Genomic DNA, 24,338 nt, shown 5'->3' on the forward strand with positions numbered 1-24,338 from the left:
TGGAGTCGATGATCCTCGAGGTCTCTTATACTGTGATACTGTGATAAATTATGAGCAGGGTGAATGGAGGAGGGGTGGTTTTGTGGAAGTTGGACATGAATTTGAGTTCTCAGTAGCTGTACAGTGGGGTGGTTTTTGTATACCTGCTGATAGGTGTATTTGCAATGTTGAATGCCAGGTAGTATAAAGCAGCAGTAGGCAAAAGTGAAGGCAAGCCTGAGGAAGAGTGTCAGCCTTAAGACTGGAAATCACTGGCAGAGCTAGTTGTAAATGAGCATGCAAAGACAGTTGAGAAATACAATCAATGAGTGTGTTTGAACTTGATGTTGTGGTGCCTGCATAGGTTCCTCTACTAGGGTAGGTTATTTAATGCTGTGTTGGTTATATCAGTGCTCTACAGAGGTTTGCAGTGTAGTATTATTGTAATCTTAGTTGATTTGGCACCCTTCTGCTCCTCTAGAATTTGTAGCTGGCTGTGCTTTCCTACCTTTTATTCAGGTTGCATGGATAAACGAATTCAAAGAATAAGGAGTTCCCTGTTATTACTGTAAAGATGAGAATGAATACAGGAAAATAAAAATCCTTTGCTAAGTAGCTCAGTAACTGTTCTAAAGGGTTTGGTTTTGTTCTTTCAATGGCAGATCTAAAAAAAAAAGGCTAAGCTATTTGGTGTTGATTGCTGTGCTCATAGCATAAATGCAGCCTGCTGTAAAACAGTTTCTGCTGTCCTGCATAATTCTGTCAATATTCCAACCTGTAAAGAGATGTTGGGCTGAATCCTTAAGGTACAAATCATTTACAGAAATAACAGGGCTTACATGAGGTGATCCAAGAGGAATCTTTCCAATAAATGCAGAGGTTCTGATGAGCACTGTGTTGACCATGCTTGTAACAGAGGAAGAGGGCAATTGTCTTAGGGATGGCTTGAGGCCAGAAATGTTGTTAAAGATTTAAATATGCTGATGGCCTCTGCCTAAAAATCACAACTTTTTCTTGCAGACAGAGTAGTTGTACCCAAGATTGCTCTAAACAAATTGAGGATTACTCCTCCACCCTCTTTTTTTGCGTGTGTGATACATTTCACCTCTTCTTGAACAGCCCTCTTCATTGTTTCCAAGTCTGTCTTGATTGCTCCTTAAAACCACGTGCAATAAAAAGAAAAGTGCTTTAGGTGAGAAGGGTAGGAGTAGGAATGTCAGATACACTAATGGATAACCTGAAAGACATTGTAGAGAGGCTGGTGCTGGTGTCTTCTCACAGGTAATTAGTGATAGAACAAGAAGGAATGGCCTCAAGCTACGACTGAGTAGGTTTAGACTGGACATTAGGGAAAAAATGTTCACAGAGTGGTCAGGCATTGCCCAGGGAGGTGGTTGAGTCAGCAACCCTGGATGTGTTTAAAGGTTGTTTGGATGTGGTGCCTGGGAATATGGTTTAGGAGTGGACCCTATAGAGTAGGGTTAATGGTTGGACTTGGTGATCCTGAGGGTCTTTTCCATCCTGGATTCTTCTGTGATTATGTATTGTTTGAACTTAAATCATAGAACCAGTCATAGAATGGCTCAGGTTGGAAGGGGCCTCAGAGATAATGTTCTCCAACCTCCTCTGCCACGGTTTGGGATACCTCTCAGATAGACTTGGTTGCCCAGGGCCGTATCCAGTCTGGCCTTAAACACCTCCAGAAAGTCTTCCAAGAAACTTGAACCTAAATGCACATTATTCCTGTGTACTGGAGCTAGTTAATGTTTTCAAATGTAGCTGTGTAGGTCATGTATTTCTTTTTTAACTGTATCTGGAAGAAAAGAAAACAACTAACTCAAAACACCAACAAACCCTTTAATTTCTTAATTTTAATATTAAAAATCTCCTTTTATAATTTTTTCCTGGATTTTGTTTATTTAATAATCAGAAATTTTCTGTCCTGATCTGTACATGGCATAGAAACATGGAAGAATCATTAGAGGCGTGAATGATAATAGGAAGATTAAATGTCTCAGCACACAAAATCACAGAATTGTCAGGGTAGAAAGGGACCTCGAGGATCATCCAGTTCCAGCCCCCTGCCATGGGCATGGACACCTCACACTACATCAGGTTGCTCAGAGCCACATCCAACCTGGCCTTAAAAACCTCCAGGGATGAGGCTTCCACCACCTCCCTGGGCAACCTGTGCCAGTTTATAGAACTCTAGGGTTTTTACCCCAAACCACATTTCCCTTTGTACTTGCTATACACCCCCATGACTGTCCTGGATTTGGATGTGTCCTGGGGCTGCAGCAGCACTGATGGGCTGGGGGAGGCTTTGGTGCTGCTAACAGCAGAATATCTTCTTCTTTTGCTTGTGATGGCCCTGTGGGTCGTGCAGCCGCAAATCCTGCCCCAGTCTCCCTCCCCACCTAATGTACAGTAGTACAGCAGTAGGCTGAGAAGAGAAGGCTCAGTGACAAGCAGAATTTTCTCTGCAAAACTCTCCACAAAGGGGCACAGATGGAGAGAAAGAGTGGCTTTCTCCCATGGCTTGTCAGGAAGCATGCTGTACAGAAGGTGAGGCTGTTCAGTCTGCAGTAGTACATTGGTAGCATTTTGCCAGCAGAGCTGATTCTCCAACCTGTGAGATGACAGCTGCTGTGTTTTCCTGTGGAACTGCCAAGGCAGAGCTCTGCAGGCACCTGTAGTGAGGGGGGTGTGTACCTGATCAGTCCAGTGCTTACTGGAAGCATAGGACTGATCCTACACAAAAGACATGTTAGAGGTGGATGTGCAGCATATCCCTTGAGTGCCTTCCAAAAGTCTCAGCCTGAGAAATACCAATTGATTGTACACTGCATGTGCAACAGCCTGTGCTTACGGAAACACTTTGGACTTGCTGCGTGTGCTTGCTGCAGCTGATGGATGTGCATGTAGTTCACGTGTCTGGGGTGTCTCTGTACAGCTTCCAAGCTATGCTGCAGTAGTCCTGATGGAGCTGCTGTTCCTCTAGAAACAGGGGGCAAGTAAAATCTGGGAAACTTACTTGGGAAAACTCAGACACGTGGCAGCATTATGAAGGATCCTCTGGAGTTGTTTACAACTGCAGCGAATAAGAAGCCAAAATGGAGCCTGTCAGGTTACAATTCCATCAGCAGTGTGGTGTTTGCCTGGTGTTTTCTGCTTATGGGCTGGCAAAGAAGAAAGACTGGTGTTAGAGAAAGGAATGGTATGGGAGAATACATCCCAAAATTTCATGGGGAAGGAGAGAGTGAATTCCAATCAGTAATTCCCCCAGCGAATAGAATAGAATAGAATAGGCCAGACCAGACCAGACCAGACCAGGTTGGAAGAGACCTTCAAGATCATCATCTTCATTCCCCAAATGCTCCTTTATATCCTGAGAAGTGCATTCTACGTTTGCAGACTTGGTAGTTGCTCCTACTAAGTCCTTAGTTGAGTAATCCTTCTGCATTAGAACAGAGGACCGGTGTGTAAAAGGGGATAAAAGCCAGACTGGTGTTTCTAGTGCCCTTGAAATGGTTTTTTTAGCTTTTTTGTATTTTCTTAAAATCAGCCTCAATTGAAACCCATTCCTTTTCCCTCAGCTCTCGTGATGGTGCAGCACCAAGGCCTGAGTATCAGTGGGTTTTACAAGTGACAGTAAAACCTTCTCTCTAGTAATCTAAAGTGCTGGTTTCAAAGCCTTTCTTTGCCCTGGCCATTATGTAGCACCATGGCATGTCAAATGCCAGTCCAGAGAATGTGACAGTTTCAAGTATAGGGAGTAGGAGAGGAGACTGGGTTTGGTATTGAGGGAAATAACACACAACAGGGTCTCTTTAAATGTAGGCATACTTGTGCACCACTTCACTGTGGGTTTATGCATACAATCTGATAGCTGCTGGGTGCAAGACAAATGAGAAAATGGGGAGAGTATGACTCTACAGACGTAGAGAGTTAAGACTGCTCAGTAGCAACCCTGAAGCTGATTTACCCATCTGTCGTCTTGGACTGGGTTGGGTGTTGTACACATTAAGTTGAATGAGTCGTTGGCTTTGGATGGTAGTTTTACTATGATGATTCAGCATTAGTATTGTCTGTCCTTGTAAAGGAAAACAGTTTGCTTCCTGCCTCTTTCTTCAGAAACTCAGCTGGTATTGTAAATGATTGGAATTAGCTGTTTACTAATGGCTGTTTTCGGTGCACATAGACATTGAATTAGACTTTTTGCTACCAAACCCAAGTAATTGTGTAATCAGCACCTTAAAGGATCACCTCTAATGCTACCTCCTGCAGCTTTTCTACTGAAATCTCTCCTTTTCCCATGTCTTTCCTTCACCTTTCCTCTTCATCTCTCATCTGTTTCCTTCTTCCACTTTGTTGATTCATTGTTTGTTGCCTGAGCTGCCCTATTTGTGCTTGGGAAGAAGAGAACAAGACAAACTTCCTCTTCATAGTCATGCTGTTCTTGAGTTTCCATTTCTTTTTCTTTTGTGTGTGTGTGTCCTCATTTCCTATTTCCATTCCATAGCCCCTGCACCCTTTTGTTTAATTTGTTCACCTCTGGCTGTGCCAGTTGGCCTCTGTTGGAGGTCAGGAGGAAGTTTTACACAGAGAGAGTGATTGCCCATTGGAATGGGCTGCCCGGGGAGGTGGTGGAGTCGCCGTCACTGGAGGTGTTCAGGAGGAGACTTGACAGGGTGCTTGGTTACATGGGTTAGTTGATTAGGTGGTGTTGGATGATAAGTTGGGCGCAATGATCTTGAAGGTCTCTTCCAACCTGGTCTGGTCTGGTCTGGTCTGGTCTATTCTATTCTATTCTATTCTAGAGAAGGAGGTAGAAAGGACACAATTAGCAGGAGGAGATGGCTTCTTGTAGGAGCTAAGGGAGGACTACCCTGCCCACTGCAATGCTGTAAGATCTGGTATGGAGATAGACTGCATTTGAGCCAGCCTGCAGCAGCCATGGCATTTAGTTACTCATTAAAATCATAAGGGAACAATATTTACTAATATTAGATCAGTATGTTTCACTGAGATGGGTGCATCTGGCTATGCTCTCTGTTGTCTTCTGGCTCATCAGCTGTTGAATGTGGTGTTTCCTATTATGAAGACCAGCAGTTACAGTAGCATTTACAGTGTGTTGTTGCAAGGGTTAATTAAAGCAGCCTTCTGGTTTTCTTTTAAAAGACAGTTGTTTCTCCTGTCTTGTGGGGATGGCACGTCTGTCCAAGATCATGCTATTTAAATGCTGTTTTGCTTGCATTTCTAGGAATGCTTTAAGGGAAGCTGGGCCACTCACAAGTTACTACACAAGAAAGCAAGTAAGTATATTTTTAAAAATACATTTTAATATACTTTTGAATTTATTTTGTGCTGTGCAGACAGCTCTAGATGGCCTTGCTTGAGATGGAGATTGATTCAGATGACCTCCCAGAGGTCCCTTCCAGCCTCAGCTGTTCTGTGATTTTTATGTTTCTTTGATTCTGCGATAGAAAGCTAGGAGGAGTGGCTGACACACCATCAGGCTGTGCTGCCATTCAGCAAGACCTGGACGGCTGGAGAGTTGGTCAGAAGAGAACTAGTTCAGTTCAGTTAGGGCAAGTGTAGAGGTCTGTACCTGGGTACCTGGGGAGGAGTAACTCCATGCAGCAGTAAAAGCTGGGGATTGACTTGCTGGAAAGAAACTCTACAAGAAGGACCTGGGAGTCCTGCATGAGCCATCAGTGTGCTCCTGTGGCAAGAAGGCCAGTGGTCCCCTGGGATGCATCAAGAAGAGTGTGACCAGCAGGTCAAGGGAGGTTTTCCTCACTCTCTGCTCTGCCCTGATGACGTCAGACTTGGAGTATTGTGTCCAGTTCTGGGCTCCTTAGTTAAAAACAGACAGGGAACTACTGGAGAGAGTCTAACAGAGGGCTATAAATACAATTAGGGGACTGGAGTATCTCTCTTAGGAGGAGTGGCTGAGAGACCTGGGGCACTTTAGCCCAGAGAAGACTAAGAAGGATTCTTCTCAGTGCTTGTAAGTATCTAAAGGGCAAGGATGGGGCCATTCTCTTTTCGTTGGTGCCCAGTGACAGGACAAGGGATAACGGATACCAACTTGAACACAGGAAGTTCCACCTTAACATAAGGAAAAACTTAGTTACTTCAAGGGTGCCTGGAGCACTGGAACAGGCTGCCCAGAGAGATTGTTGTAATGGGTTGGGGCAAACCCCCTCCCCACCACGGGCAGAAATAACAACTCAGACAAACGGATTGCAGAAGTGATGGAAAGTTTAAATGAGAAAACAAAAACAACAGTGAAAGTTTTACAGAGAAACACAAGCACCATGACAAAAGGGAGAGAGATCCCAGAACATACCCAAGAATGCCCATCCCCACCTGGGGGTACACCCAAACCCCCCCAGGGTTCTTTCTCCCCCCCCAACCCAGCCTTTTTACCTAGGCAGCAGCAGGGGACGAATGAGGACGTGAAGACCCCACGCTGATGTATTATAGGGGAGCAGGGCATTATGGGAATGGAATACCTGGTTTCCTGTGACCACCCCCCCTGGGCTGGGCCCACCCCTTGGGACCTCCCAGGTGTGGTCTGTGCAGTGGCATCTGGGCCAACACGCAGCCTTAACCACCACAACTGTGGAGTCGTCTTTTCTGTAGTCTTTCAAAACTCACCTGGATGTGTTCCTGTGTGACCTGCCCTAGGTGATCCTGCTTTGGTGAGGACATTGGACGTGATCTCCAGAGGTCCCTCCAATTCCTACCATTCTGTGATTCTGTCTGAGAATGGTGCAGGTTTTTCCAAGATACCCGGTACGGGATTCCATGTATTTGGAGCTTTGTTCAGTTCCTGGTCATCTAAAGACCTGTGTAAAATTTCAGAGGCAGTGGTACAGAATTCTCTCATTCTGTTGTTTTCTGGTTGTGTGACACAGTCCTTGAGCAGTATTGCCAGGTATATGAATGTGGAAAGAGGTGTGCTGAAATAAAGGCCAAGAAAATGAATAAACTGTTATTAGAATTACGAGCATTGCCAGGCTTAGAATCATAGAATGGCAGGGGTTGGAATCCATGGATCACTGAGTCCATGTTCTGTCATTGCATTGTGGTGTCTGATGTAATGAAAGGCATTGAAGTAGGAAAGGTTCTTGTGAAGTCCCTGTGATTGGACACTTGCTGGAAGGCAGGTTAGGCAGTCGAGAGTGCAGCTGTTCTGTACGGTTAGGGTGTATTACTTGTGGGGGGAATAAATCTTTTGTACACTGATCCAGCCTTTGATAGCAGGTTATATCATAGCTAGGATTTTGCTGAGTTTAGTTGAAGGCAGTATGAGTATCTGAATGCCTTAGGTACAGCTGGTAGAGCTGGCACAGCTCTCGCAAAAAGAGAGCAGACTCGAGCTCTGCCCTTCTTGCCTCCTCCCTTCATGCTTCTGCTTATCTTCATCAAGCCCTGCTTAAAAAGGAGATAGGATAGAAAAGTAAATGGCATGGTAGAAAGTCCAATCCTCAAGTAATTTAGTTCTTCCTTTCCTAAAATCTAATACAATTCCCTTTTCCATGATAAATGTTTCATGGTCAGTTGGTTGGGGTAGCACAGACAATTAAAAATACTTTTCTCCTTTGTGCCTTCTCAGTACAAGGGTCTGGCATTCTCTATCCTATTACTTCAGAACTGCATGGATGTGAAACTAACTTTGTTAGCAGTTAAGTAATCCTGGTACAGTCTTCTAATGCCTTTGTTTATCTGACAGCAAATAGTTTTTTCACTATTCCACTAAATCCATGATCTTGTTGGCTTCCTGGATAAGTGCTGAGCTGGCTTGGTTTTGATAGCCCTCAAGACCTCATTGCAACAAACTGCTGAAGCATTTCGGGAGAATCCAAGACACCTGGCACTGGATTCCACATATTTGGAACTTTGTTAAAACTTTGGATTTTTAAATCCTTACCTGTCAGTAGTTCACCTGAACTGAGTGTCATGTGAGCAGATGGCTCAGATGTCGGCCACAGAGACTTTGGGGAACTCTGCTATGGCAGACCTTCTGCCACCTCTTCATTCTTGTGAGATTATAAAATGAGAAAGCAATCTTAGGTTATCAGCCTATGGGTTAAAGATTAATGCTGCTCTGTTGTTCTTAACCTTTGCATCTTCTTTCCAAGTAAGTATTTTTGCTTTTGGGGTAATGCTCATGATCTACTTGCTACAATCCATTATGTGAAACACTTCAAATCTGCCCTGTTAGGACAGTGTTACTTGTGAATGAAGTCGGTCACTGGACCACAGCAGACATGAATTTCACAAGGTTGAGAGAGCTGAGAACCTCCAGCAGTTTGGGACCATCTTGTCAGGTGCACACACTGCCTGTCCTGAAATGCACAAATGGGAGTGCTTGCAGTCTCTCTATCAGTTCTGGAAGGGTAGAAGGCTCCATATTATTGAAGCTTGGATGTATCTTGAAAGTTTGATACCCTCCTTCTCAGCTCAGGTCGAGTATGTCACTGAGTGCTAAGAGAAATTACAGAAAAGGAACATTCACCTAGAGTGCCAGAGTGTTAATAGAAGGGATAATGAGTGTTTCTGTAGAGATAAGCTTTTTTAAGAGAATGAAAACAAACACCTAACTATGTTTTAGAATTACTAATGAAGAGCAATTTGAACAATTACTACACTTGATCTGTGCATTCGGTAATGCTGCCCTGGCTCTCCTCAGTTCACTATTAAATAAAATTTGACAGAGTTGCCAGAAAGTGAATTTTGAATGGAAAAAACTGGAGGGCAATACAAAATGATAATTGCTACTTAACACTTTGATACATCAGTAGCTCAAACACTAGAAAGAGTTCAAATCTAGACTTAGCTTCTCAGTCAGTTTCTGGAACCCGCAGTTTTTTAGTCTTAATAGGACAGATTTTACTGCAGCCATTTAAAAAAATTACTTTTTTACAATTATTATTATTACAATTTTTATTTTTTCTTTTCAGAAGATGAAAAAGCTAAGCGAGAAGCTTCCTCCTTGGCCCTAGAAGGTTACGTTAACACAAATCCCTGGTCTGGTTATCGATATACTGGTAAACTCAGGCCACACTATCCACTGGTAAGCAAGAGGTGCCACTCTGTCCTCCAGTGCTGCTGCATTCTGTAGCAACTAATGGACCCATCCTGACTTGATTTTAGCTGAGGGAGGGAAGCTTCTCAATCTGAACCTGATTACAAGGTCATGTATGACTGTGTCCTTATTATAGTTCATTTTGATTTAACTGGATTTATCTCGTGGTATCATTAAGATAGTGCCTGTGGGGTAACATGCATCAGTAACAGGTTGAAGCCTTTGCCTTTTGGCTGTATGTTTTGATACTTACTCTGGAAAAATAGCTGCTTGTAGTTCAGGTGATGTTTTCTCCTAGCTTTTTACCGTTCTCACTGATAATCATAGAATCATAGAATTGTTTTGGTTGCAGCAGTCTGTTTCAGAAAAGCTCAGGTGAATTAATGTATAATTTAAGTAGATGCATTTATGTTATTTTATGTAAATGATTCGAAATAACCTGGTAAGTAAGCCGGTGAGCAGCTTGGCTGAAGGAACAGAAGGTGTAGTAACCTCCAGCACTGGGGTGAGGAATACTGAGGCCAGTAACATATTCAGATGAGAAAGGTAGATTTAGAAGATTACCTCAGTATAGCTGTATTTTAAAATTTGCATTGTATTTACATGTATCTTTTTCTAACTGGCCTGTGCTAGAAATGTCCCTGTGGCTTCCTCTATATAGCCTTCTCCATCTGTTACAGGCCCATCAGAGAACAGACTAACAAAGCCTGAGCCGCCTGTGTTTCTTAGTATCTTTGGAGAAGGGGTGTTTTACTATGTCACTGGCCAAGTAATTTAGTGGTGTTATCACTGAACACTTGCTTTTTGTCTTCTGACTGCTGTAGCATTGATGCAAATGAAGCTATAATAAAAAGTGCTAATGACTAGGATGATGATTAGAAATAACAATCTTGCTAATAGATGCTAATAAGCAGAGAGAGGAAGAATGTATTTGGAGCCCAGTGCATTCCCAGTCTGGAGAGCAGCAGGATAAACACTACAATGTAAGAGAGATAATATGTTATAATACCAGTTTAATTTACTTGACACATAGAAATTTAATCTTTACAAGGCCAAGAGGCTTTTAGAGGTTGTATAAAATGAAAGCCATCAAGACTAACAGGAAAATCGTGGTGAAATGAAAATTGTTTTGGAGGGTTTGTATACTTCATAACTTTTTGTAGGTGGAATTAAACACTGTGTTTAATTTTGCTTCATGAGTTTGTGTTTCTGTAACTATAATGATTATTCTTGCAACCTAACCAGCTTTGACTGTGATTTATTTAGACACCAACAAGACCTGTCCCAAGTTACATTCAGAGACCGGATTATGCTGACCACCCACTAGGTAACTTGAAACCAATCACAATTATGGACTCATGTTTGCATTTTATTTTTCTTTTCATTGAAAAAGCCCTTAAAGCATGAAGAATATGCTGGAGAAAGGAACCTCTTTTTTTATCTTTTCTTCTTGCTCTACCTTTTCTTCACCCACATTAACTTGCTGATGTTTTCAGAAGCAGCTTGTAACGTGTTACTTTTTAAAGGTGTTCAGGGAAGAAAAGAAAAATGACATGCAAGTCCTAGTCTTGTGGTTAACTACACAGCAAACAGCAGCAGGTTGGCTGTCTTGGGTGAATTCTACTAAGGGTTCCCAAACATTGGAATGATCTGTCCTGGGCAGTGGTGGAGTCACTATCCCTGGAGGAGAATAGAATAGAATAGAATAGAATAGAATAGAATAGAATAGAATAGAATAGAATAGAATAGAATAGAATAGAATAGAATAGAATAGAATAGAATAGAACCGGAAGAGACCTTGGAGATCATCATGTCCAACCTATCATCCAACACCATCTAATGAACTAAACCATGGCACCAAGCACCCCATCAAGTCTCCTCCTAAACACCTCCAGTGATGGTGACTCCACCACCTCCCCGGGCAGCCCATTCTAATGGGCAATCACTCGTTCTATGAAGAAGGCAATCACTCTCTCTATGAAGAATTTCTTCCTAACCTCCAGCCTAAACCTCCCCTGGCACAGCTTAAGCAGTGTGTAGGCCTGGCTCTTAGGGACATGGTTTAGTATTGACCCTTCAGTGCTGGGTCAAAGGTAAGACTGGATGATCTTTCTGAGGTCTCTTCCAACTGGATGTTGTCTGATTCTATGACTTCAGTGTATCTGTTGGATATGTACTGTAAAATAACAACCCAAACAAAACTGCATTAAGTGACACCCAACAGAAAACTGATACATGAGTTCTAGCTGGTTTTGGACACAAAGGGAATACATTCAAAATTACTTTCTTGCTGATTTATTTTGGTATTTTTGCCTTTTTATATCAGTATTGGTACTTTGCATTTCCCAGAAAAAGCAGCTACATAGTCTGTTAGAATGATTTTTAAATTTTCAGCCATTCTTTTATTTATTCTTTAGAGACTATAAATATTTAAACCATACAAAAGTACTGTCTTTTAGGGAGTCATTCAGCTGCAGAACTGAATTTGCACAGGATTTTTTGAAGACAAATTTATGTGTTTTCATCAGCAGATTATTGCAGCAGTACAGCCAGAGATACTCACAAGCTTATATAATCCTTTGTCTCCTTTGGAATATTTTTTTATTAGTGTTTATTATCCCCAAAGCACAACCAAACCCCCAGAAAAACCACAAACAAACCAAAATTTTACATGAATATAATAATTTCCTTGCAAATCACAGTATCACAGTATCACCAAGGTTGGAAGAGACCTCAAAGATCATTGAGTCCAACCTGTCACCACAGAACTCATGACTAAACCATGGCACCAAGTGCCACATCCAATCCCCTCTTGAACACCTCCAGGGATGGTGACTCCACCACCTCCCTGGGCAGCACATTCCAGTGGCGAACGACTCTCTCAGTGAAGAACTTTCTCCTCACCTCCAGCCTAAACTTGCCCTGGTGCAGCTTGAGACTGTGTCCTCTTGTTCTGGTGCTGGTTGCTAGAGAGAAGAGACCAACTCCCTCCTGGCTACAGCCACCCTTCAGGTAGTTGTAGAGAGCAATGAGGTCTCCCCTGAGCCTCCTCTTCTCCAGGCTAAACAATCCCAGCTCCCTCAGCCTCTCCTCGTAGGGCTTGTGCTCGAGGTCTCTCCCCAGCCTTGTTGCCCTTCTCTGGACATGTTCAAGTGTTTCGGTGTCCTTCCTAAACTGAGGGGCCCACAACTGGACACAGGACTCAAGGTGTGGCCTAACCAGTGCTGAGTACAGGGGCACAATGACTTCCCTGCTCCTGCTGGCCACACTATTCCTGATGCAGGCCAGGATGCCATTGGCCTTCTTGGCCACCTGGGCACACTGCTGGCTCATGTTTAGGCAGCTGTCAATCAGCCCCCCCAGGTCCCTCTCTGTTTGGGATCTCTCCAGCCACTCTGGCCCCAGCCTGTAGCTGTGCATGGGGTTGCTATGGCCAAGGTGCAGCACCTGGCACTTGGACTTGTTGAATGCCATCCTGTTGGACTCTGCCCATCTGTCTAGTCGGTCGAGGTCCCTCTGGAGAGCCCTTCTGCCCTCTAGCTGACCAACATCTGCTCCCAACTTGGTGATGACTGATAATTGCTGATGACTGACTCAATCCCCTCATCCAGATCATCATTGGAGATACTAAATGGATGGGGCCCAGCAGTGATCTGTTGTTTAAAGTTGTGCTTCTGGCAAACTGGGCATGATGGCTCCATGCAGTGAACAGGCATCCTGAGCACATGTAGGCATTACATTATGTGGAGGGCTAATGAATTAAAATTGATCTGGACAATGATGATAATTCTATGACTTGATGGTCTCATTACTGAAGTTGGGAATGAGACGCAGCGTGTACTTTTACTGCCATTGGTAAGCGGAGCAGGTTTCTTGATTGGACAGATGTACCAATCACTGATCAATATAACACACCTTTTCCCTTTCATCTTTTTTTTCACCTCTCCCTTTTTTTTCTTTTCAGGAATGTCTGAATCAGAACAGGCTTTAAAAGGAACCTCTCAAATAAAAATACTCTCATCTGAGGATATAGAAGGGATGCGAGTAGTGTGTAGGGTAAGGGGGTTTAGTTTTCATTATCCCGTGCTTTTATTCTTTGAAAGTAGTGGGTTTGCCAGTTTGTGACAGCACATTCAGGAGCAAACTTCCAAACCACTTGTGAGTGCTGAAATGCAGTTTGTGGAGTCTTGTATTTTCTTGCCTTTTTGCCTTGTGACTCCCAATTCCCAATAAAGTATTTCACAGGAGGAAAGGTGACTTCTATCTGTTTTGGGACTTTTTTGTTTCTAGTGGGATAATAATCTGTGGCTGAAATGTTGTTACTGTGAATAATATACAGTGCATAAATGAGAACAGACCTTTTGCTTTTCCTAGAGCTAGCACTAAGTAAAAACTAAAACACAAAGCAGAACAGATCTCCATCCCTAAGTACTTTTGCAAAAGATGCATTTCAGTTATAATTGCTTCTTTGTGCAGGAAGTCAAACTTCAAAATGTATTTAGGTAGTCTGGTTATGGTATTCAGGGAAATTGTGTTCCAAATCTTAATCAGCTGTTTCATGGGTGGTTTTGTTTTTAACAGATTTCACAGAAGTAGCTTAATATTGTGACCTGTAGACATCTCACATTCTTTCTAGGATCCAAGCCTACTGAGCTTTCCTAGCAATCTTGGTGCAGCTGTAGAAAATGGGTTGCTAATCTTCTAGGGCATAGTCCTGGTTGCATTTTAAATCTTTTGTACTAACACTAGTGCAAATTAATACAAAAATGTTAACAAATGTTACTTCTGTTTTATTTGTAGCTTGCTAGAGAGGTGTTGGATGTTGCTGCCATGATGGTGAAAGCAGGCATAACTACTGAAGAAATTGATCATGCTGTCCATTTAGTAAGATTATTTTCTTGGTTTTCTTGGTGTTCATAGGTGCTTTCTTCTGTCTGTTTTTGAATGATTGTTGTGTGGTTTTCTTTGCTGTTGCATGAATTCAGTTTTCTTTATTTTGAGCTGTTTCCCAATTGGCTGGTAGTGAGTAGTGCAGAAGATGTTAGAAGAACATTGCAACACAATGTTCAGAAGGAGTAGAAACTCCTGGGCCTTCATCTGTATCAGCTCCTTCCATGATTTCCAGCTTCAGATTGCCTCTTGAGTGTCTTGGCCTGTTTTCTCAGTTACCATCATACAGTTTTCTTTCTTCTAAACCATTTTTGCTCCACAGATACCATTATGTACAAAACATCACAGGGAAGCTGTGGACATTTTGTGCTCTGTGCTGTTAATTAAGACTTAATTATTTGTGAGTGGGAATATGAACTGAGGAGCCTGGGACAGAACTAAAAAGAGAAGATTGATGCAATGAGACTAACTAAAGCCACAGTCCAGTAAAATATTTAAAATACATATTCAAGTATTTTCCTGCTTTGACTAGTCATAGATACTTGAATTGTGTAATTTTATTTATGTGTTTTTTTTCCTCTGTCTTCTGTGTAAAACATCTAAACTGATAATTGAGGGTACGTGTGTGCGCTGCAGGGAAGGCAAGGATTTAGGCCTGCTTAAAGTTTGTTAGCTTTCTGGTTGATGGTCTTTAGATGTACACATGCAGCTTTTGAGCCAAGATTGTATGAAACTTACTCTGGCTCGATGAGGCCAGAGATTTCTGATGAACTTCATTAAATACTCAATGATTTGCTTATGCATAATGTCTACTATTGACAACTAATAGTTGAAAGGGCGTTGACCCTCCTCAGCAGTTTTTGGAAACACTTGTATGGCATTGTCGATGCTGATTGACCCATATCCCTAATTGTTACTTTGCAGTTCTAAAACTGGTTTGGGTTTTTTTTTTTAAGTTGAAAAGTTAACACAGTATTATTTTTCCAGAATTGCTTAGTATGTCACATAGTGTGCAGGGGTATGCACGTGTAAGTATGTAGGAAATGTGTGTGTCAGTTTTGCAAAAATCCCAATAAGATTGTTGGAGTGAGCACAAAAGGAGCAGCTTAAGGTTTTAAAGCTAAGGCTGTAAGAGTGGCACTAAGATCTAATTGTGGCCTTCCAGTATCTGAAGGGGGCCTACAAAAGGCTGGGGAGGGACTTCTCAGGATCTCAGGTAGTGATAGGACTAGGGGGAATGGAATGAAGCTGCAGGTGGGGAGATTCAGGCTGGATGTGAGGAGGAAGTTCTTCACCATGAGAGTGGTGAAGCCCTGGAATGGGTTGTCCAGGGGGGTGCTTGAGGCCCTGTCCCTGGAGGGGTTTAAGAGCAGGCTGGATGAGGCTCTGGCTATACTGATCTAGTGTGGGGTATGGGGTTGGAACTAGGTGATCCTTGTGGTCCCTTCCAACCCTGACTGATACTACGATACTAAGTCTTATTTCATCTAGCTTGTGTGTTTTGCAAAAATACTTTAAGTAGGTTCTTAAAACTAGTCATTGAAAAGGGCTGGGGGTTTTAAACTGAATAAATATTACCATGCATTGTTTTTACACCTGCATGTTTAAGCATTGGTAGTTGAACATAGAAGTGAGTAGAAAGAAAAATAGCTTTACTTCCTTCCTGCTAAGACATGCAAAGCACAACGGGATACCCTAATGCTAAAAAATGCTTGAAGAATCTTACTTTCAAGAGTCACTGCTTTTTAACCTATCATTCTGATTGTAAAGCTGTTGTGCATATGTTGGTTTTCTTTTCCTTTGTGCCAAACATACTAATGTAAAGTGTAAATTGTATTTTCTAAATTAGGCCTGTATTGCAAGGAATTGCTATCCTTCCCCTCTGAATTATTATAATTTCCCTAAGTCGTGTTGTACGTCAGTGAATGAAGTGATCTGTCATGGAATTCCTGACAGGAGGCCGTTGCAGGAGGGAGATATCGTTAATGGTAAGTGCTATGAAAATTAACTTTCAACATCTTTTACCTTCTATCAAATTAAACCTTCTATCCAGAGGAGGAGACCTCATTCATGTTTATAAATATGTAAAGGGTGACTACCAAGAGGATGGAGCCAGGCTCTGCTCAGTGGTGCCCAATGACAAGACAAGGGGCAATGGGTGGAAGTTGAGACAGAGGAAGTTCCATGGCAACAGGAGAAAAATTTGTTCACTGTGAGGGTGACACAACACTGGAACACGCTGCCCAAGTGTGTTGTGGAGTCTCCCTCTCTGGAGATATTCAAGACCTGCTTGGATGTGTTCCTGTGTGATCTGGTCTAGGTGATCCTGCTCTGGCAGGGGGCTTGGACTGATGATCTTTTGAGGTCCCTTCCAGCCCCTAACATTCTGTGATTCTGTGGTGTAGTAAGATGAGGTTTCACAAGCAGGCAACATGATTAGAATCTTTTGTTCTCATGTACCAATTAACCCCCTGCTCTTTACATATTTAAATTAATTAGCTTATTTAATAAAATAATTTCAGAAGTTCAGTCTATGTTAAGAACCTTATAAATATTCTTCTACCCTGGTTTGTGCTTTAGTATAGTGCCTGAGTATTCCACTGGTGGACTACATTCCAGTTCTTCCAGACTCTATAAATAGTGATTACAATATTTTGTGTTTGGCTTTTTTTTTTAATTAATCAACTGGATTAGTTCTGTGTGAATTCTTATTTAGCTGGCTCTAGAGCCTTAAGTTTTGCTACAGACATGATGGTTATGGTGCCCATAAAGGATCCTAACGGTGAGGTTTTGCATAGATGGGTGCAGCACTCTAGTGCCTGAAGGGCACCTACAGGAAAGCTGGGAAGGGACTTTTTACAAGGGCTTGTAGTGATAGGACGAGAGGGAATGAATTGGAGCTTGGGGAGGGTAGATTTGGACTAGATATTAGAAATAAATGCTTTACAGTAAAGTTGGTGAGACACTGGAACAGGCTGCCCAGGGAGGTCTTGTTTTTATTTCCTCTCCTTTTCCTGCCTAGGGTGTACTGGGCACTTTAAACGGATCATGTTATTGCTCAGTACAGTTTGCTTCATGGCTCTTGACCTGTGAGAGGGTCTGCAGTGGGTTTCTTCATGAATAGCAGTTCAGTAGTTGTTGTAGTGTCTTCAGTACTTAGAGACCTACCAGACTACTGACAAAGTCTGTTAAACACAAAAATATCCATTCTAGTACAGGACAGCAACCTGATGACACAAATCTAGAACATTTTGCCTGTGTTTGCTATGTATAATGAGTATATGATGGCAGGCTTTGGTTTTTTATTCATCTGTAATGAGAGACATGATACTAGAATAGATGACAGCTATGTCTAAACAGGTAGGTCTGCTCCCATGTTTTGTACAAGAAGTATTTGCAACAAGCATCTTGTCTGGATGTTCTTAATCCAAAAAGGCATATCTTTCTTTGGATGAGTTAAACTGCAAATTGATACTATTTTTTTTCCTCATTAAAACTACTCAGGCTGCTTTTTTTTCAATAACAAGTTCTCTCACTTTTAGTTTACAACCAACTTCATACACAAAGCTGCAATGTAATTCTAAATTCATATGTTCTTCTAAACTTCAGTTATCTAAGCCTGCCTTTCTCATTATTGCTTTTTTGACTGATACCAAATCATAGAATCATAGAATGGCCTGGGTTGGAGGGGACCGCCAAAGGTCATCTAGTCCAATCCCCTCTGCAGTCAGCAGTGGCATCCTCAACTACATCAGGTTGCCCAGAGCCTTGTCGAGCCTCACATTGAGTATCTCCTGGAATGGGGCTCAAATCACCTCCCCAGGCACTCTGTTCCTAACATCCAATCTAAAGCTGCTCTTCTCTAGTTTGAAGCCATTGCCCCTCGTCCTGTCACTGCAGGCCTTTGCAAACAGTCTTTCTCCATCCTTGTAGGCTGCCTTCAGGTACTGGCAGGCTGCTATTAGGTCTCCCCAGAGCCACCTCTTCTTCAGGCTGAACAACCCCAGCTCCCTCAGCCTGTCCTGAATACCAGAGATGCTCCAATACCCTGATCATTTTCGTGGCCTTCATCTGGAGCCACTCCATCAGGTTCATGTCCTTCCTATACTGAGGGCTCCAGACCTGGACACAGTACTCCAGGTCAGGTCTCATCAGAGCAGAGTGAAGTAACTGAATCACTTCTCTGGATCTGCTTGCAACACATCTTTTGATGCAGCCCAGGATGCCATTGGTCTTCTGGGCTGCAAGCTCACACTTCCTGCTCATGTCCAGTTTCTTACCCATCAGTACCCCCAAGTCTTTTTCCCACAGGGCTACTTTCTATCACCTTTATGGAATGAAGCTGGAGGTGGGGAGATTCAGGCTAGATGTGAGGAGGAGGTTCTTCACCATGAGAGTGGTGAAGCCCTGGAATGGGTTGTCCAGGGAAGTGGTCAAGGCGCCGTCCCTGGGGGTGTTTAAGAGCAGGCTGGATGAGGCTCTGGCCAGCCTGATCTAGTGTGGGGTGTCCCTGCCCATGGCAGGGGGGTTGGAACTTGATGATCCTTGTGGTCCCTTCCAACCCTGAATGAAACTATGAAACCTCATCCCCCAGCCTGTACTGATAGTGACGGTTGTTCTGGCCCAGGTGCAGTACCCTGTACTTGCTCTTGTTGAACCTCATGAGGTTCACCTCATGTTTCAATTCTTTCATTTGAAAGAAGAAAAAAATAATTAAGTAATTTGATGTAATTTTCTTAGTCAGGAATACTATTGGAAAGCTGCTGTGTATTTTATGTTCAATAAAGTTTACCTTTTTGGCTGGAAGCAATTAGTTTTGGCATTACAAATTTTGCAAAGCTGTGATTTATTATTCTGAAAGACCATAGACATCACTGAACTAAAATTATGGGTTAAAACATGATTATATACCTTCTAAAAATCAGTTTCTCCTATTAGTGCTGGAATGAATCCTAGGAAAATATTTTAATGAGGTAAATCACCATGGGGAAAAGAGCTTCTCTCTCCTTTTTTTGTATTTGCCTAGAAAATCAATCATCAGCTTGCTGTATCTGTGTTGTACTGGTGTGGGGGTTTTTAATAGTCACTTAAACCATTGAGCAGTGAAACACTATCTTATTAATGAATTCTATAGAGCCTGCAAGATAAGCATGGGAGAACTGATTGTACTGGAAGAGTTTACATCTGGAATTCTTCCAAAGGAATCTTCTAACTTGACAGTTGCAATGCTACATTCTTACGTGTGTGCTTTTGTCTTTCCACAAAGCAAGAGGCATGAAGTGGGAAATGCAGTGCTAACATTGCCCTGTGTCTGGTGTTCTTCGCAGTGGATATTACTGTCTATCGTAATGGCTACCATGGAGATCTGAACGAGACCTTTTATGTCGGAGAAGTTGACGAGGGTGCAAGGAGGCTTGTCCAAACAACTTACGAGTGCCTAATGCAAGCCATCGATGCAGGTAAACCCTTTGGCTAGGGCATGAAGCATTTTGGGTTTGGCTCTTAAACATGGGGGCCCATATCTGCTCCTACCTGGGTGTGACGCCTGTTGTAGACCACAGAAGCGTTAGTGTGTCACCAGCTGATGATGTGTATTACATAATACAGGGATTCTTCTGTGGGTGGTGGATGGAAGTTTCCAACCTAAGTTGCCCTCTACAACTACCTGAAAGGTGGTTGTACACAGGAAGGGGTTGGCCTCTTCTCCCAGGCAACCAGCACCAGCACAAGGGGACACAGTCTCAAGCTGCACCAGGGGAGGTTTAGACTCGAGGTGAGGAGGAAGTTCTTCACCGAGCGAGAGCGAGTCATTCGTCATTGGAATGTGTTGCCCAGGGAAGTGGTTGAGTCATCATCCCTGGAGGCGTTCAAGAGGAGATTGGACGTGGCACTTGGTGCCATGGTCTAGTCATGGGGTCTGTGTTGATAGGTTGGACTCGATGATCCTCGAGGTCCTTTCCAACCTAGGTTATACTGTGATACTGTGATATTTCCAACCTAACCTATTTCAAACCTAAGTTGATAAGGAAAATGATGCTGAGCTCATCCACACATGATGATACTTACATGAACATGAAGAAGCAGCAGTGTTTCAGGAAACTAAAATAGGGTTTCCTCCTTTGGTAATTTGTGTGGTGTTGCACAATGAACTAATAAGGTGAAAGACTGAATACAGAAACATGTCTCTTTACCCCTGCAAAATCACTGATGGTTATTTCATAGAGCTAATTATGATTCTTAACTGTGGAACTTGCCGAAGAAGACAGGTCTGTATCCTTTGTGCCCATAGAACTTTAATTATGTTGCTTAGATATAACTCAGGACCAGCATCACTGAGACATACAATGAAATAGGTGGGTAGAAAACGTTGTGTTCAACTTCATTCACAAAGGAATATACTAAGTTGTCATAGAGAAACAGAGAAAACAAAATAGCTCCCAAACCCCTCTATTTGTATTGTCTGTACCTTTTATACCTGACAGCTTCTTAAAGTACTTAATAAAGTACTCTAAAGACTTAGAGTACTTTATTAAGTACTAATAGAATACTTTATTAAGTACTCTGAAGGCTTTACAGTACTTAATAGAGTACTTTAGAGTACTCTCAAGATTGAAGTTTAAGGTGCTCTAAACTTTCAGTTACAAAAAATATTATAAGGAACTTTCTTTGGTTAATAATTTGGAGCTGGCCAAATTGAAAAGACAAAAACCCTTACGACTGATGCCTTGCACACCCGTTGTGTGATGAAGAAAATGCTGCAGAGCTGAGCTGTGAGGAATATAGATTACTTATTTATGGGATTGCTATTGTGAAATGACCACTTGGCTTTTTAGAACTAAACCTGAATGTTTATCTTTGTTTCTGTGCTTTATTTTCATAATGTATGTTATGTGTGTTGTCTCATCTTTCCTATTCTGGCTTTGATGTATAAACTTTGACAGAAATTCACTTTTGTGTTTGTTGTAATGAAATTTAAATTCTCTCTGTTATTTTTTTACTAACTTTTTAGATGCTGTAACAGGTTTTAAGGGGTTTTAGACATCCCCTGTTAGCAGGAATTCTGGCAGCTGTTAAAAAGGGGTGTCTCTTCCCTGTTTAAATCACCTTAATTCTTTGGTGTTAGACCTGCAGAGCTCTAACTAGGAGAGTTGTGTGAGAGCAAGCAGCAGGGGGCTTCTAGCTGTGTTGAGAGGAATTGCTTGGTGGAGCTGACAGGACCGTTGGGAGATGGTCCTGCTTCACAACTATTTAGCACAAAACCAATGCATGTTTTCTGTTTTGTCTTGAGTTTGTTCCTCCCTCTTCCCATCTTGGTGCTTCCTCTTTATTTGTGTGCATTTATCACATAGAAGTAGAGAAATAAAGGCATATTAAATTACAGTTCACACATTCACTAAAAGAAGCACTGCAGCTCTAGCCATGGGAAGTTACCTAGCACTTTGGAAGTCATTTGCTGTCTTATTTAAGATTTCAGCATCCTTTTAATGTATGAGCACTTTTATCCACAGAAGAAAAAAGTAGTACTCTAGTAAAGGAGAGAATTTTTTTGTTCTCTTTTATATGAGCCTGTTTTCTCCCTCTCTCATGTTATTCCACTCACTTGTACACATGGAAGTTGCATATCGGAACAGGTGGCCATAAAAACCATGAGTGCCACAACAATGTTAGCCTGAATGATGTTTGCTGGTTAGCTATGTTGAAAGCAAGCTTTATGCATTTCAGTCTGTGTCTTTAATTTTGCAGTAAAACCTGGTGTTCGATACAGAGAACTGGGAAACATTATTCAGAAGCATGCTCAAGCAAATGGATTTTCAGTGGTTCGGAGCTACTGTGGCCATGGAATCCATAAACTTTTCCATACAGCTCCTAATGTGCCACACTATGCCAGTGAGTATTCCATTCCCTTTGGGTTGTCCTGTAGATAGGAAGTGGTTTGCAGTAAATGCACCAAATTTACTTCTTGCTCATATTCCAGAAGAGTAGGGTGTTGCCTGACAGCCCTCAGGTTAGCATGTTTGCACTTGTCAAGTAGATTTTCTAAACTCTGGACCGTAGCATGCTTTGTGATCCTAAATAAGGTAAATATTACATACTGAGACAATCCCTGAGGCATCCTTGTCTAATATGAATGGGCAAATGTTGCTATCCTTAAAAGGTCTAAGCAAATGGAAGGCTTTTTTGAATGATATAGATGGATGTTGTGTCTGAATCTGGGTCCCTTTACGTTTCATGTTCTTCATTTGAGTGTTGTGGTCTAATGTTCCTGGAAAGTTCTTTGTAATGTGTGGCAGGGAGGAACGACCCTTCCCCAGCAGGTTCTCACCTTCAGTTTTCTGAACTGACAGTGTCCCCATGACACTTTTTAGCAACAGGACTGAAAACAGCATCCACAGAGGCAAAGGCGAGAAGCTTAAGTGTCAGTGGACGTGTAAGGATAGATCTATCTAAATGTAATGAAGCAGTGATGAAACAGTTCATACCCGCTTCAGCTGCAGGGCTCCCCTGATAGAACATTTATTTCCTCAGACCTGGCAGATGCCTCCATCTTCCCTAAAGAGTTTTAACACAACCCCTGACTTTTTGTGTCATCACTTCCCTTCATGTCATCATTTCTCTGTATTCTCAAAGAAAATCTATTAATCACAGAGTAGAAGGTTATCATTTCCTGGTGTTTACATCTTGGTGTGTAAAATTAAGAACATCTGGATTCTTTGGAGGTGGAGGATATTTTATACCAGTTAAAATGCATGCTGAGAAAAAGGAAATTTCTATCTTTCCTGGCTGTCAGGAACTTGATTTTTTTTTTTTTTAAATTGAGCCAAAATGCTCCCAGAAAGGAAGAGTCTGAGGGTAAAAGCTCATTTTTGTAAGCCTTTAAATTATTTAGCAAATTCATGAAAACTACAGGGAATGAAGGATAACAGTTGTGCAGATGCACAAGACCAGAAACTTAAATGTGTTGAGAGCAAGAAATAACAGTACATGGCTAATGCCTTGATTTTTAAAGCGTGTAGGTGATTTAGACCATTGAATAAATCAGAGTTAGAAGAGATTGTGGGGTGTGGAATCTATGTAAGAGGTGATGCAAATTGTCCACAGCAGTGAAGGGACTGGGAGCTAACTGTTGGGTGCGGTACTGGAGTTTGAGCTCTCACGTGCTAGGCAGAGTCAGCTGCACTGCTATTCAGGGGGAAATAGGGCAGAGGAAAAGAACTGAAGCCTTTCCTCTGTCAAACTACACTCCTAGAGACGTGCTGTGCATCAGTTCACATGCCTCTACATAAACATTTTTGGTATTATATAGCATCCAAAAGTTCCACTCAGGGTGCCAGCTTTTTTGTTAGCTACAGAAAAGCAGCATTCTCTCCCTGACACTGCTGTGACCTCATTAGCTAGAGTAGTGAGGGGGGCAGCATGTCTTTCATAAATCAAATCACAGGATTACTTAACCACTGTTGTAGTTTCACCATTTATTGGGGCTAATAGTGGGGAAAAAACTATGAGGTTTCAAACCTGCTCTGAATATCTTAAGTGGTTCTTACTTTAGTTGATGTTTTTCATCATAGAAGCCTGCAGAAATTCCTGTTTTTATAGAATTGGAATGTTGCAGAGAAAGGTGGCGGTTAATTTTAAGCTCCTTGAGTAAATATTGTGGTGTTGGAGAGGGAGAAGAACTAAGGGAGATCTTAATGTAGAATAAAAAATGGACAAGTGAACAGGTCATCTCTAAAGGGCTTTTCTGACTCTAGTGTTCCTGCTGTATTCTTCTAGCACAAGAATTCATTCATTTACTCAGATGGGATCACTTTTGCTAACTTTAGGTAGGGAGGAGTTTGGAGCACAAGCCCTATGAGGAGGGACTGAGGGAGCTGGGGTTGTTTAGCCTGGAGAAGAGGAGGCTCAGGGGAGGTTGTAGCCAGGTGGGGGTTGGTCTCTTCTCCCAGGCAACCTGTGACAGAACAAATTACACAGTCTCGAGCTGTGCCAGGAGAGGTTTAGGCTGGATGTTAGGAAGAAATTCTTCACAGAAAGAGACATTGGCCATTGGAATGGGCTGCCCAGGGAGGTGGGAGAGTCACCATCATTGGAAGTGTTTAAAATCAGACTGGATGAGGGACTTGGTGCCATGGTTTAGTTGATTAAATGGTGTTGGGTGATAGGTTGAACTTGATGATCTCAAAGGTCTTTTCCAACCTGGTTACTTCTATATTCTGTAACTTGAGTGTTTGTTTTCTTGCAGAAAATAAGGCCGTTGGAGTCATGAAGCCAGGTCATGTATTTACAATTGAACCAATGATCTGTGAAGGTGAGCAATTTAGCAGTGGAGTGAAATGGTTACTCTTGTTTACTCCTAAGTAGTGGTAGGATA

General features: G+C 42.2%; 1 protein-coding gene across 2 annotated transcripts in view; it reads left to right on the forward strand.

Annotated features, from left to right (window-relative positions):
- Nucleotides 1–24,338, forward strand: part of METAP1 (methionyl aminopeptidase 1) — a 35,254-nt gene that overhangs the window by 8,671 nt on the left and 2,245 nt on the right. The window contains exons 2-10 of one of the 2 annotated variants that reach the window (XM_068136798.1): nt 5,243–5,294; nt 8,955–9,067; nt 10,346–10,406; nt 13,044–13,135; nt 13,880–13,963; nt 15,819–15,957; nt 19,297–19,428; nt 21,713–21,856; nt 24,210–24,275. In XM_068136798.1, the coding sequence (XP_067992899.1) occupies nt 5,243–5,294; nt 8,955–9,067; nt 10,346–10,406; nt 13,044–13,135; nt 13,880–13,963; nt 15,819–15,957; nt 19,297–19,428; nt 21,713–21,856; nt 24,210–24,275 (883 nt within the window). The remainder of the gene's footprint in view (nt 1–5,242; nt 5,295–8,954; nt 9,068–10,345; nt 10,407–13,043; nt 13,136–13,879; nt 13,964–15,818; nt 15,958–19,296; nt 19,429–21,712; nt 21,857–24,209; nt 24,276–24,338) is intronic. The other variant, XM_068136799.1, reaches the window with a different exon arrangement.

This window comes from Melanerpes formicivorus, unplaced genomic scaffold, assembly GCF_026170545.1.
Source record: "Melanerpes formicivorus ecotype bairdi unplaced genomic scaffold, bMelFor1.0.p_v2 SCAF_4, whole genome shotgun sequence".
Classification (NCBI taxonomy): Eukaryota; Metazoa; Chordata; class Aves; order Piciformes; family Picidae; genus Melanerpes; species Melanerpes formicivorus.